The sequence below is a fragment of the Aulostomus chinensis genome, chromosome 7 (assembly GCF_037954235.1).
Source record: "Aulostomus chinensis isolate RoL2024-O1b breed Wild chromosome 7, RoL_Achi_v1.0, whole genome shotgun sequence".
Taxonomy (NCBI): domain Eukaryota; kingdom Metazoa; phylum Chordata; class Actinopteri; order Syngnathiformes; family Aulostomidae; genus Aulostomus; species Aulostomus chinensis.
The window spans coordinates 22,166,716-22,179,038 of record NC_141326.1 but is presented as its reverse complement, the minus strand read 5'-3'; the positions used below and the strand labels follow the sequence as shown (position 1 = coordinate 22,179,038).

The 12,323-nt window shown below is 40.4% G+C and overlaps 1 protein-coding gene across 6 annotated transcripts in view; it reads left to right on the top strand.

Moving 5' to 3' along the window:
- The window catches only part of LOC147259086 (tumor protein p53-inducible protein 11-like), a 32,585-nt gene extending 20,454 nt beyond the window's left edge, over window positions 1-12,131 (top strand). For 3 of the 6 annotated variants that reach the window (XM_086209298.1, XM_086209296.1, XM_086209297.1), the window contains 5 exons: window positions 4,471-4,529; window positions 4,681-4,729; window positions 5,158-5,254; window positions 7,034-7,135; window positions 7,883-12,131. In XM_086209298.1, the coding sequence (XP_086065424.1) occupies window positions 4,471-4,529; window positions 4,681-4,729; window positions 5,158-5,254; window positions 7,034-7,135; window positions 7,883-8,016 (441 nt within the window). In that variant the 3' untranslated portion in view covers window positions 8,017-12,131. Of the gene's footprint in view, window positions 1-4,470; window positions 4,530-4,680; window positions 4,730-5,157; window positions 5,255-7,033; window positions 7,136-7,856 lie in introns of all 6 variants that reach the window. The other 3 variants (XM_086209294.1, XM_086209295.1, XM_086209299.1) reach the window with 3 other exon arrangements.
- The last annotated feature ends 192 nt before the right edge of the window (window positions 12,132-12,323 follow it).

Sequence of the window (12,323 nt, the reverse complement as noted above, 5' to 3'; positions counted from 1 at the left end):
GTGCGCTGTGGTGCAAATGTCACTTCCTGCAGCCTCTAGGTGGTGCTAGAGAAGACATATTGCTGTTCATGATGTGAGGACAATAAGTTGATTTCGATACAAACCGAATGATGCTTGTTATGTCAGGTTTACTTTCTGTAACCACGAGGGGGCACTATGATTAAAATACAGCTTGTTGAGGTCCTCAGGCCGACGCTGGACCTGTGGAGCTTGTGAAAGATCCTACAATGTGGAGTCCTGTTTCAACAGATTTGTGTTCTTTGGTAAAATATAAAGAATGTCTGCCTCACTACAGTTACATCATTTAAGGAAAAAATAGTTCGCATCATAACCAAAGTTCTTAAGACCTTTCTGAACTAATGTGAGATGGATCAGGTACATCAAAATGTGAATTTCCTGTTGCCGCCTAATGGCACTATGCCCAATCTCCCCAAAATTGATGGGTTCTTCCTTGGTACATGCTACACCCATCCACTAAGTTTGGTGAAAATCAGCCTGGTAGTTTTTGCCAAATCCTTCTGGCAAACAGACAGACTGAGAAACATAGCTGAAAACATGACCTTCTTGGCGAAGGTATTAAAAATGGCACCCAGCCACAGATGCATTCATTAGCCCTGAGAAGAGCTATGGATTCTTTTTAAAAGCCACAATGGGTTGCTAATTGGCTCATCACTCTCATAATGTCCCATTGTGTGCATTTGTTTCTTATGCTTCAGTGAATCTAGATCACGTAATCCCATGAGCCCCCACAGCTCCACTGAGATGTGACTGGCTCCCCTGGGAGAATTTCCTGCCTCTTCCATTATAGTCCTGCTTCACATGCAGTTGCACATATGGGCAATGTACAGGGATGTGTAAATGCACAACAGCACACCTCCTGATTCACTCCACAAAAAAAAAAAGAAAGCAGAAATGCTTGCAGTAATCATACATGCTGAGCTCCACAGTGGAGGGCGGGCACGCTTTTTTGTTCTGTCTCAGAGGGCTCAAATGTCAAGATACCATTGTGATGAGATGTGTGCCCCCTTTTTCTCAGCCTTTCAGGTAGTTTTCTCTCTCTCTGTTAAAGCAGTACGGCTAACCCAGATGTGCGCCACTTGAATGCCTTTTCACGGAGCTTACTGAATTGGGCAGATGTAGATATGAAGTTTATTTCATTTGGGGAAGAGTTCTGAGGTTAAATATCGACTGGAGTGTTTGCAGGGTGTGCAGCATCACAGCACTGTGGCCAATTTGGTCTATTGTATGTGTTGTTCTGAATAATGGGTTTCCATATATAACTGTGACATTGATCCTAATTTAGAAATAATTGCTCGCACAACTTAATTGTTCTCTGACAATGTGCTGTTATTTTTGAGTTGCTCCAGTCATGCTTGCCATAAGTGGGTGGTAAAGGGATCCATTGCATACAGCAAGGTTAGCAGCATGGTGAGAGTTGGTTTGAAAGGGAAGCAATTTGATCTGTAATTGCTTGTGGCCCTCGTAAACAACAGAGGGAAGTGCTCCTGTAGCGCTCTCTTCCTGCTTCTCCTACTGAGGAGATAAGAATACTATTGCTTTTACGAATACGATAGTGAGACTGAGGCTTTCTATTTATGCTACAATATATTAACTATGCCAAGAAAGATGGTCAATGCTAAGGTCACATTGCAACTGCCGAGACAGCGTGGGACAAGGCCTTACTTTAGAGACCTCACAATGTTTGTGTTTTTGTGTCGCTAAGGACCTCCAAAAAGACATGAAAGCAACGAAAATAAGACATGAAATCACTTTCAACTCAGTGTGACTCCAAAAACTGGCAAATTCTGTCGGAGGACAATCACACAAAATCATATTTGCAGTCTGTGATAGATTGTATTTTGCCTGAGCATTTTTCTGGCTCATTGGCTGAAAGGTTGCCCTTTGTTTACTGAATGCTGCTGACTGAGTGATTGATGAGTGTTCCAAGCCAGGGCAGCTGTGATGAAGCATTTCTCCACAAACAGGATTGTGTTTTTCTTTATGTTCACATTTCCCCTTCTCTATTCTTCTCCCTTCCGCTCTGTTCCAACCAAAGCCATCCCTGTGCCATCAGTTGACGCATAGTTCCCTTTGAGTACTTCTCATGCCAGTCATGAATATTTATGTGTTCCTGTCAAAATCAGCCCCTGAAACCATGGCACAGGAAGGCTGATTCATCAGGTCACATGATAACAGCTGGCACAGGATGGATTCTTGTACAAGCGCTTGAGAAGAAACACATGAAGGGATGTTATAGGTGTCTTTAGCCATAATGTTAAGTTTGGAGGGACATTTTAAAATTTTCTTTACTTCCATTAAGATATATTTAAATCTGTCCTCATCTTCCTTCTGTTTTTGACATTAAGTGGATGTTTGGCAAGACTTTTTTTTGATACCCGGATGTCCGTCTGTTTGTTTGTGAATGTGTGGGACAAATGAACAAAAGCCCCAGATGGAATTTATTGATCCCATGAGGGAAATTGTTATATTTTTTGTTTTAATGTTGAGTCATCAAGTACATTTCATCCATTTTTCAAGTCATGGCTTTCACACTCAAGTACTTTGAGAATAGCACCAGGGGACTTTAGTGTACTGTACTGTACTGTACTAGGCTGTACTGGGCTGCATAACTCTGGTCAAATTATCAAATTTGAGTTGCATTCATGATTCCAAAGGGCAAAAATAGAACAACAAAGCAGACTTTTAACTCATGGTATTTCCCACATTGTTTGATACCACTAACAATTATAGCATTGGACTCAGCAGAGCCCTCTGCTTCTTGTGATTATAAAAAATCGGGTGATATCTCATAGTATGAGAAGCGTCTACAAGCCGTTAACATCACCATGACAACCTCTAACTGCAGTTGCACCCAGTAGCTGATCAGCTGATTAGATTTCTTCTTCAAGACCTGTTGCTCCATAGCTGTGCCAAAGCTCTCATCTCCAATCTAGACCTTGTGCTAACCAAACAAGGGCTCACTAGAGTAACTAGATAGAATACAGAGGTTTTGGTAACATCAAATTCTGTATGTATTGATATTTACATGGTGCGAGATGATGGAAAGCTTTGCACCTGAAAATGACCTGATGATGTGGCATGAATCATTTTCACTCATTTTCTCCAACATTCACTGGCCTGTCAAGCGGAAAAGTACATTACACTTGCTAGTGATTTCCTTGTAAACACGGCTAGCCAGAAATGCTTCAGTGCATTTTTTTATTACAGTGACACTGTCTGACTACAACGCAAAAGCAGATTTGAGAGAAAGGAATGTATTGCTGTTTGGGATGCGGTAGGAGCTGGAAGCTTTTGGAGAGGGAATTCAGCCTTAACAGCCACTCAGCAACATTTCTCTGTCTTGACATGCCAAATGCTGGGAATGTCTCTTCAGCTCACCTTTGTGTGATTTATCCGGGATTGATTGTTAACCTCTCCACCTTCTTGTATATCTCATTCACAGCATCTCATCTCCTTGATGTGCAAGACTAGCTGTGCTTTTGCTATCTAAACCACATTTACAGACAAATTCATTCAGATGTGTACAGTTGAGTCTCTCCACATTACTTACACGTTTGTTCAACTTTGCAACTATGGGGATGGATTGAAGTTTAAATAATTCCCTATTTCTCTTAAATGCCCATTACACTCTGAATGGTTCTGTATGAATGTCTCATTCATTTGCATTCTGTGCATGTGTACCTGATCATACTGCAGGCATCACACTAAGTTATCGTCCTTATATGTATTTTTGGTGAGGGGGCAGATGAATGTCAATGAGCGCTGATGGAGAGGACTTTGAAAATGAAGTTGTACCAAAAGATGCTCATCCCAACTGATAAAACTCTCAATACTGCTGTGTGATAAGTCCTATGAATGGCATTCCGTCAAATATAAATGTTTTCTGTTCAGTTTATTCAGCCACAATGAAAAATCCATTCCTAAGCCAGTGATTTACTGAGCTTTCAATTTGGCAAAATGTTGACCAAAAATGTGCTTCAGGTATTCAGGATTATAAATGGGGTACTATATGCAGTGTGTGTTTAATTTAGAGAGAGACTGGTTCTCGTCCGGCACGCACTTTGATTGCTGGTTACTCATCCAGGATTCACAAGATGATGATGATGTTGTTATGACACATACCCTCTTAATCTTCAGGCGATGATTAGGGAGGTGAAGACATTTACAGTCTCCAATTAACATCATAATAGGTCCGTCTGACTCTCTCCGGCTCTTCTCTTTTCCCTTCAATGCTTTTCTGAATGTGCTTCTTTCTAGTCGTTTGATTTTTTTTCTTTTTTGACACAAGAGATACACCCTTTATTGTGCAGTGTTGAAAATAGATAAAAACCTGATAGATATTGTCCAGGAAATTTTGATGTGATAAAAGATGTAATTTGAGTTGAAATGATCGCTATTACATTACTCTTGTGGTAACTCATGTCCTTGTCCTGTCTTGTTCACTCACAGATCAGTCAGATGCTCGGAAATGAGATGAAGTTTGCAGTGCGAGAGCCAGTCGGGCTCAGGTGAGATTCCCCATTTACTCAGTAGCAACTAGCTGCAAGGATTCATCATTGACATACTGTATCACATCCAGTCATGTTCAAAATCGAGTCAGCTCAGAGGAAGCAAAAGCACAGTCTGTAATACAATGTTATGTAATGTCTTGTGTCTTAGGTTGTGGTTACTAGTTTCAGCGGTGGGATTCACAGTGATGGCTCTGATGGTAAGTACTGCTGAAAAGATAAACACAGTGAATAAGTTGTTCCTTTTGTATAGAAAATACAGTCTCATATTTTATCACAAAAATCTTTCAGTTTCAAAGAACTTCAGTATCAAGTCATGGAAGAGAAAGCACATCTCAGTTTAGAAACAGGAAACATCATGTGCACCACATCCAGCGATGAGTTACTCTGGATTGCATTCCAATTCATCAACTAGAGGCATTTGGAGAAACAGTTTCGTCTTTGTCGGACATAACACTTTCATGTTCAATATCTCCAGTGTTCAGGGCTCACACAGTGGTTCCAGCTGACAAACAGGAGGACTTTGTCACTGCTGCTGTATTCCCGAGGGCCATTATTGGGGCATTTGGGAGGAACAAAGTGCTGCTGTGTTGATATAATGAAGTTGTGCTGTTGTTATCCTATGCAGGCCCTGGTGTTTCCCAACCAGCTGTATGAGGTTGTGTTTGAGGAAGAGCTCTCTGCTACCAGCATCTCTGTTCGCCTTTATGGAGGAGCGCTGCTAAGTGAGTCTTAGTACTAAGATGCTATAGATACACAAAGACATCCATTCATGCTTACTCTCCCATAGCTTCAGCACAGAGAGTAGACACCTGCAGCCATGCATGGTGAAGTACATTCCCTGCACTGTAAAGATGAGGACACAGAATGTATTTTGGTATACACACAACACTTGGTCTGTGCTGATAATGCTGTAAACACAGTCATAGCAATTCCACACTAGTGCTCATAATGTAAACACATACAGAAAAAACCCCAACAATTTTCTTTTGGCTACAGAGGCTTTAGAATTTGATTCAGTTCTTTTTATTTACAATTCACTATGAGAGTATGACAAGTGTATGGAGACCAATTCTCCAGAATACTGCAGCAACAGCAACCTCTCCACCCACCTCTGTTTCTGTGGCCTCCGTATGAGTTCTAAATCCAGTGGGAATCACGGGGGATGGCAGGATATTCTATGCACTGTATGTGTCCATGTATGCAAAGAGGTCCAGAGCTCAGAGAGGATGCGGTGTATTACTCCACGTAAAAATTTAGAGCCTACTTTCTCCATCACACATTGAATTGAGTTGTTTGTTTTTTTCTAAGTCTGTGCCATCAACAGGGGACAATTGGTGCTCATAAACATGCAGGGCAATTATGTCTTTTCTGCTTTGCTCCCTTCAGCGAAGTTAAATTATACTGGTGATGCAACAATTTTTTTAATGGTGTCAGTTTGAGACATGGCTGTCAGGTCAGTGGGGGAGTCAAGTCACTCTCTCAGTGATTACAGGGTTTATGGTGTCTGTCTGAAGAGGCCCAGCATGACTCAGACAGGCAGGTAGCATGCAGGTCACTACTTGAAGGGAAAGTAAGAAGGGAAAGAACAGCTGAGAGAAAAGCCTTGGCTGTGTCTACAGAGTATAAACCTTGTGCAGCACAGAATACGACTACAACTAAGGATTTCAGTTTATCTGTTGCCAATTGAGCTATTTAAATTGCTCATACAGCACTCTCTAACCCAAATATATTCATTTTACAGGGATTCAAAACAGAAAACCAGACCATTCTCACAAGTTGGAGCCGTGTTTTTATGGAAGATTATATTTATTTGATTTTTTTTTTAAAGTTCTACTACAAGACATATATGGAAAGACCGAGTACCAGCTACACTGTGATCTGTTGAAATAAAGGTTAAGATAAAACAGAGCCAATTAAGAATAACCTTCTCTATTATAAAGAAATACTACATTGCCTAAGGAGAGGTAAAATATGTCACTGCGGAGGAGGATATGAATGAAACAGCTCTCAATCTTGTATGGCTAAAAAGAGATGCTCCTCAATCTGTGTTGAATGTCAATGGGGCTTTGGGGATTAGCAGGGAAAAAAAGGTGATGTCTTACAAGACAAGGAGCAATAAAGAGGTTGAAGGATGGGGTCTCATCTGCTACACAGATGGAAGCTGGCAGGGAAAGAATACACTCCATCAGCCCTCCCACCTTGTAGCCCTCCCCTGCTCGTTTCCGTAGCCGCACTGGTGTGTGTGCATGCGTACAGGAAAATGAAAAATGATTTGGAAGGAAAAGACAGCACAGAAGCTTTTATCAGAATCAATGAGTCAGAGCAGTTAACGGAATCAATAGGCCAATTATCATCCTCTATACATGGCATCACAGATAAAAGCTAATGCGCAGCTGCAGGAAAAGTCTTCTATTCTTTACTGAGCTTCCTCTTGTTTTCGTTTTATTTTCATTCCCATGCCCTTAACCCTATAAATTGCCCTTCATTACATCCTTCCCCAGGCCTGGCACTCATCATGTGGAATGGCCTCTACACAGCAGAGAAGATCGTCATCCAGTGGACTTTGCTCAGTGAAGCTTGCTATTTTGCTGTCCAGTTTCTAGGTAACTACAATTTACCTGCACATTATTTATTTATTCTTTTTTTTACCAGTTCCAGCCATGGGTTTCCCGTGGCTGTTAAATTACATCATTATATTTTCCCTCTTGGCTGTCTTACCTTTTTCAGTCATAAAGTCAGAACTTGCATTCACATGCATGTGTTTAAACTGCCCTCTTGTGTTCACTATGTAGAATCACAGCTTTTCATTGTATTACAGGGTGGGTTCACATTTATTCAAGTCTACAATGAAACCATACTGACACGATCACCACAACCACCCAGACATGGTCACTGATGTCATTCCTCTGGTCCATCCTGGACCTGAAGAAACTCCTTTTCTTGGTGCTTTTAGTGCAAATGATCGGGGGCAAAGTCCTTAGTCTTGGCTCTGTAGAGAAAAAATTGTAAGCCAAAGCTTATATGAGGCTCCATCTGTCGGGGTTATATAAATGAAGAGAGGTTGTTTGCAAAGTTGCAGTCATTACAATTCAATATTCCCTCTGTGTTACTAATCTTCTACTGCAGCTCAGAAATAAACACTGTCTATTAAAACACAGAAAGGGAATTGTCTACTTTAGACACTGACACATTTATGGATCAGTTACTCTTTAATTGTAATCAGGAGCAGAAAGATGTGATCTTGCCATCCTTTAAGATGTCCAAAGGTTAATGATGCTGAGAAAAAACTGTGCTGTTAGCTAATATTTAAAATCTTATTTCTAGCACTGAGTGTTTCACTGTGGTTTCAGTGACATCCGTCACCTTAATTGAGGTTGGCATCCTGCCCAACGCTGCCATGCTCCTTCTTCTCAGCCGAGTTCTCTTCCTGGTGGTCACCATGGCGTACTACTACCACCTGGGCCGCAAGCCAAAGAAGATCTGAGCTTGAAAGCATGACAAATGCATGACTGCGAGGGGACAGCCGAGGACAGATCACAAATGCGGGGTCAGAAGGTTTGGATTATTATTTGATTGGGGCTCAGAGCATTACATTGCTGGTGGATGCATCACGCTCCTTCCATTGGACTTAACCTCTTTACCCCCCCCCCCCCCCCTTCAACAAATGAGCACTGTCTCCCGTTCCAGACTCTAAACAAGAACTAGAAACCTCTTAGTGAATGTGAGTTCCACCTTCAATGAGCTGTGAGGTCAAGCCCCTCTTCAAGGATTCCTCCTTTGTGCAGTTCTGGGTGCTGTTCTCATACAGGAAGCAGTTTGAAGCCCACTTCATTCTCGTGTCACTTAATTTAATATGTACAGTACAGATTCAGAATTTACTGTTGACTGCCTTTTAATCACACTCAAGGACCAAGAGTTTGTGTTTCCCTTTTGGTGTCAAAGTTAATTCACTCTGTATGTGTGTGAAAGTGAAGCCTGAGTATCTGTGTTTGTACTTGCCTCTATGACAACTCTCCAGTGCCCTTACTGAGTGGGGGAAAAAGCAACAACAGTGCTTAGTGTCAGATTCATGTGCAGTCAGATTAACTAAACACGGGATGAGGATTAATATTTCCTTGTACTGCAGACTGCTTTCTCGATCAGCACATTCAGAAAATGTTGGAAGGTCAGTTTTTACTCTCTGCCGCGCCCACCAAACATATTCAAACTACCCAAAAGAAAACAAACATCAGGGACAAAGTGAATTTTATATTTCTTGAAATGTGTCAGTCAATTCTACCAAAGTGAATAGGAATGGTTTTGTACAGAATATTTACACTACTGTGAGGAGTACAGATGTTAATTAATGGACTCATTTGTAAAAAAAGACACCATGTAGTCTCTCCGTGTACGAAGTTGTGTGTGTAGACTGTTAGGTATGACTCTAGCCTGAATACACAAGGTAGTTCTGACCTTTACAACACTAGTGTCACACGCCGAGCATGTTAGCGCAAACGACCCTGAGCCTGTTCCTCGTTAGTGATGTAGCACAGTTTTTTACATAGTACCATATCCTTAGTCTTGCCTTAATTTAAAAGAACAGTCAGTAACACTGCACCCTCCTTTTTGTATATATGTACAGAAAAGTACTTACCATCGTGTGGTGGTCTTGTAAACCAAACAGGGAACTTGTTCAGTATTAGGTAAATGGTTTTTCAAAAGTTCAACTTTCTCTTGACTTGTCGAATTTTATACCTATTTAAGTGACGTGTGTGTTGATGTCATGCATGTATTATAATGATATAATTCTGGAATTGTGTAGCAAGCTGCTGCCAACTAGGATGCCAAGCAGAGAAATAGTTAATGGTGATAATTGGACATGTTGGCTGAAAATGGCAAACTCTAAAAAAGGAAAACACATTCTGGGGTGTATGTGGTTGATAACAGATTTAATCACAACTTTCTAAATCCATTCAGTGGATGTTATGGTTATGACATGTTCTTGTGCACAAATTTGTTTTTACATGTTATGGGACTTTTGCTGCCCTCATTTTAGTCTTGCAGACAGGAACCAGAGAGGTACAAAAGATATGTCAGGACTCAGGAACAAGGAGTTAAACTGCGAGTTAAAAAGGTCCTGAGGTGTGTAACAACATGTCATGAATGAGGCCCAGTATGTTTAATACCTTTCCTACGTCTCTGTACTTGGCATGCGGTCAGGTACGCATCATCCAATTTCAGTGTTTCGGCGCTTGGGTAGCAATGATCATTTGTCAGCTTCGATTACTACATATTCTCCAACACCTAAAGCCAGTAAAAAGAATTCTAAAGTTAGGTCGCTCGTTTTGTGAGTGTAACTTAACATAATTTGTAGTTGAACAGGGAACATAGTGCAGGTCTCCTCCAAAGGTGGTCCATGTTTCTGCAAATCCACCAGTCCTGCCCTGGATGGGAGTAGTCCTGAGGTCAGAGTGATTGTGGGTTTGCAGTTGCAAGTCCAGGGCTGAAAGCAGATGTGCTTGTTACTTGGGTGAGCCCTCAGTTCAGATAGAGAACATGAAACATGGGTGAGGTCTCCTGCACTCCCTAAAAAGTAGTAATTATTCTTTTCCAATGTTTAATTAGATACAGTTCTCCCGAGTGACAATGTGTGCCCCAACCTACTGCTCTGACCTGACTGGCATGGTAATTACGGAGTTAAAATAAAAAAGTCATTCCATTTCCGTCAATACTACAAGCCTCAAATCATCAGCCTTGTGAAATGTTCAAAGGTCTGTAAAGCAGGTTTATTTTCGGAGAGATGGGCAGTTTGTTGGGGGAGGGGCAGAAAAAGGGAGGGAAATGATTGGCCCTTTCATCTTCTTGCTTCTGTGACGTAAATCAGAAAATTGTTTCATTGGTAAGTTGTGTCCTTGAGATTTTAGAGGAATGGTGAGTCGAGCTTTTCATCTCCTCAGATACAGATCCAAACAATATTGTACTTTGTGAATAGCATAACCAGGTCAAACTGATTCAAGTTGTAGCATTGTGTTTTATGTATATACTGTATGTGCTATATTGTACCTCACAAACGACTTGCAATGGATTTCCATTATTTAGTTTGAAATAAAGAAACACTATTGTTTATTTTGAAGTTTCAGAAATAATGCAAATGATGTTTTTTTTCTGCCAACACATGTAAACAGAAATGTAAAGATAGAAATCGGAGAAGTAGACACCACATGGAATTCAACAGGACTGGTAATGTATATGTCTCATGCGTTCATGTTGTCCCGTGCATTTTTTTAAAATTAGCATCAGAAACTTCCAAAAACAAACGCTTTCTCTCAGTCTCCTATTTGAAGTGAATCTGAGAAACATCAAAATACGCTTAAGCTGCCAAGAGCTAATTTTTTTAAGCACCGTAATTTGATCAGCAGTCTTGAGCAGGTTATCTTCCACCAAGAGAGCCTGTCCATCCACCAAACGATAAAACCAAAACTGCAAACTTGTTCTGACATGTCTCCACAATCAAATACAGGATTGTTAAGTCATCTCCCCTTTTGTTTAGTGTTTGGAAGGAGTGAAACATGTCACCACATGAACATTCTCGTGAATTCTCATATAGGGGTTTAGATGAACACCTGGAGGATCCAAACACATATTCCTGAAAAACGTTTGCCGTCATACCCTGTCTCTTTCGCTCTCTTTTCCACTCGCATACACACACATTGAGGAAAGTGTGAAAAGGGTGGCTTGTGTAGCACAGGAAAGAGTTTGTGCGGTTGGGGTTGTTTATGAGTAAAAAGCTCCCGTGTGTTCCTGTGTGTACATTCCCCCCATACCTCTTACTTAATATAGGCCTACTGAGTCCTGGGTTATTTCTCAAGGCATGATGGTAAACAGTATTTCAGAATGGTGTACAATGAATCATTCAAATGTATTCAGGTAGGTTTACCGAGCGACCGCTTATTATTAACACCCATGGAAATGAGACCACTTGATTATCTGCTGGTATAATTTTCACAGTGAGTGAAAACACTAATTTTTTTTTGTGATTAATGAAAGACGTGTGGTTGAGAAAGCCCTTGCAAAATGTATCTGCCAAATCATCACATTGATTAAAAATGATCATTTGGAATCAGCGGATCGTTACTGTCATTTCAAATGAAATTTAAGACTATTATAATGGTATAGTGCTACTATAACCACTACCAAAAGTGTCAAATACTATATATCAGGGGTTTTAGTGGTCCTCCGATTAGGCCAAGCTTGGAACAAGGACCCCTCCTGGCTTACACCTCCTTACATTACTAACTTTAGATCCTGGATGCCTATATAAGATAATTATTATATTGTTTAATCCTATAAAATGGCCAATATCTCTGATTTACCTAATTTAAATAATCTGGAAATCAGGAAAATATGAAAATGACCCCCAAAACTGCTGTGTCTTTTAACCATCGATATTGTGAACTAAATCACTTAAGTTGTTTAACATGTCTCCACCTCACATTTTCACTGTCTTATGCTGCTTTTACCACTTTTTACGATAATTTTTTGATCTATTTTTAAAAGGAATAATAGTGTCTCTGCAATGTTATTGTGAATGGTCAAATGTATTGTCGGGATTATTAGATTTTTGTTGTTGTTGTTGTTGTTGTTTCACCAGAAAGATTTATCTTAAAATGAATAAAGTGTAAATTTAAGGAGGCGTTATTAATACGTGAAAGGTTGTATGTAAATTGTATGTACGTTTGTAAATATACTTCATGGAGCGAGGAACTGAAGCCTTGCTTGTGGTCAAAGATGAACGAGAGGGTTAAAAAATAA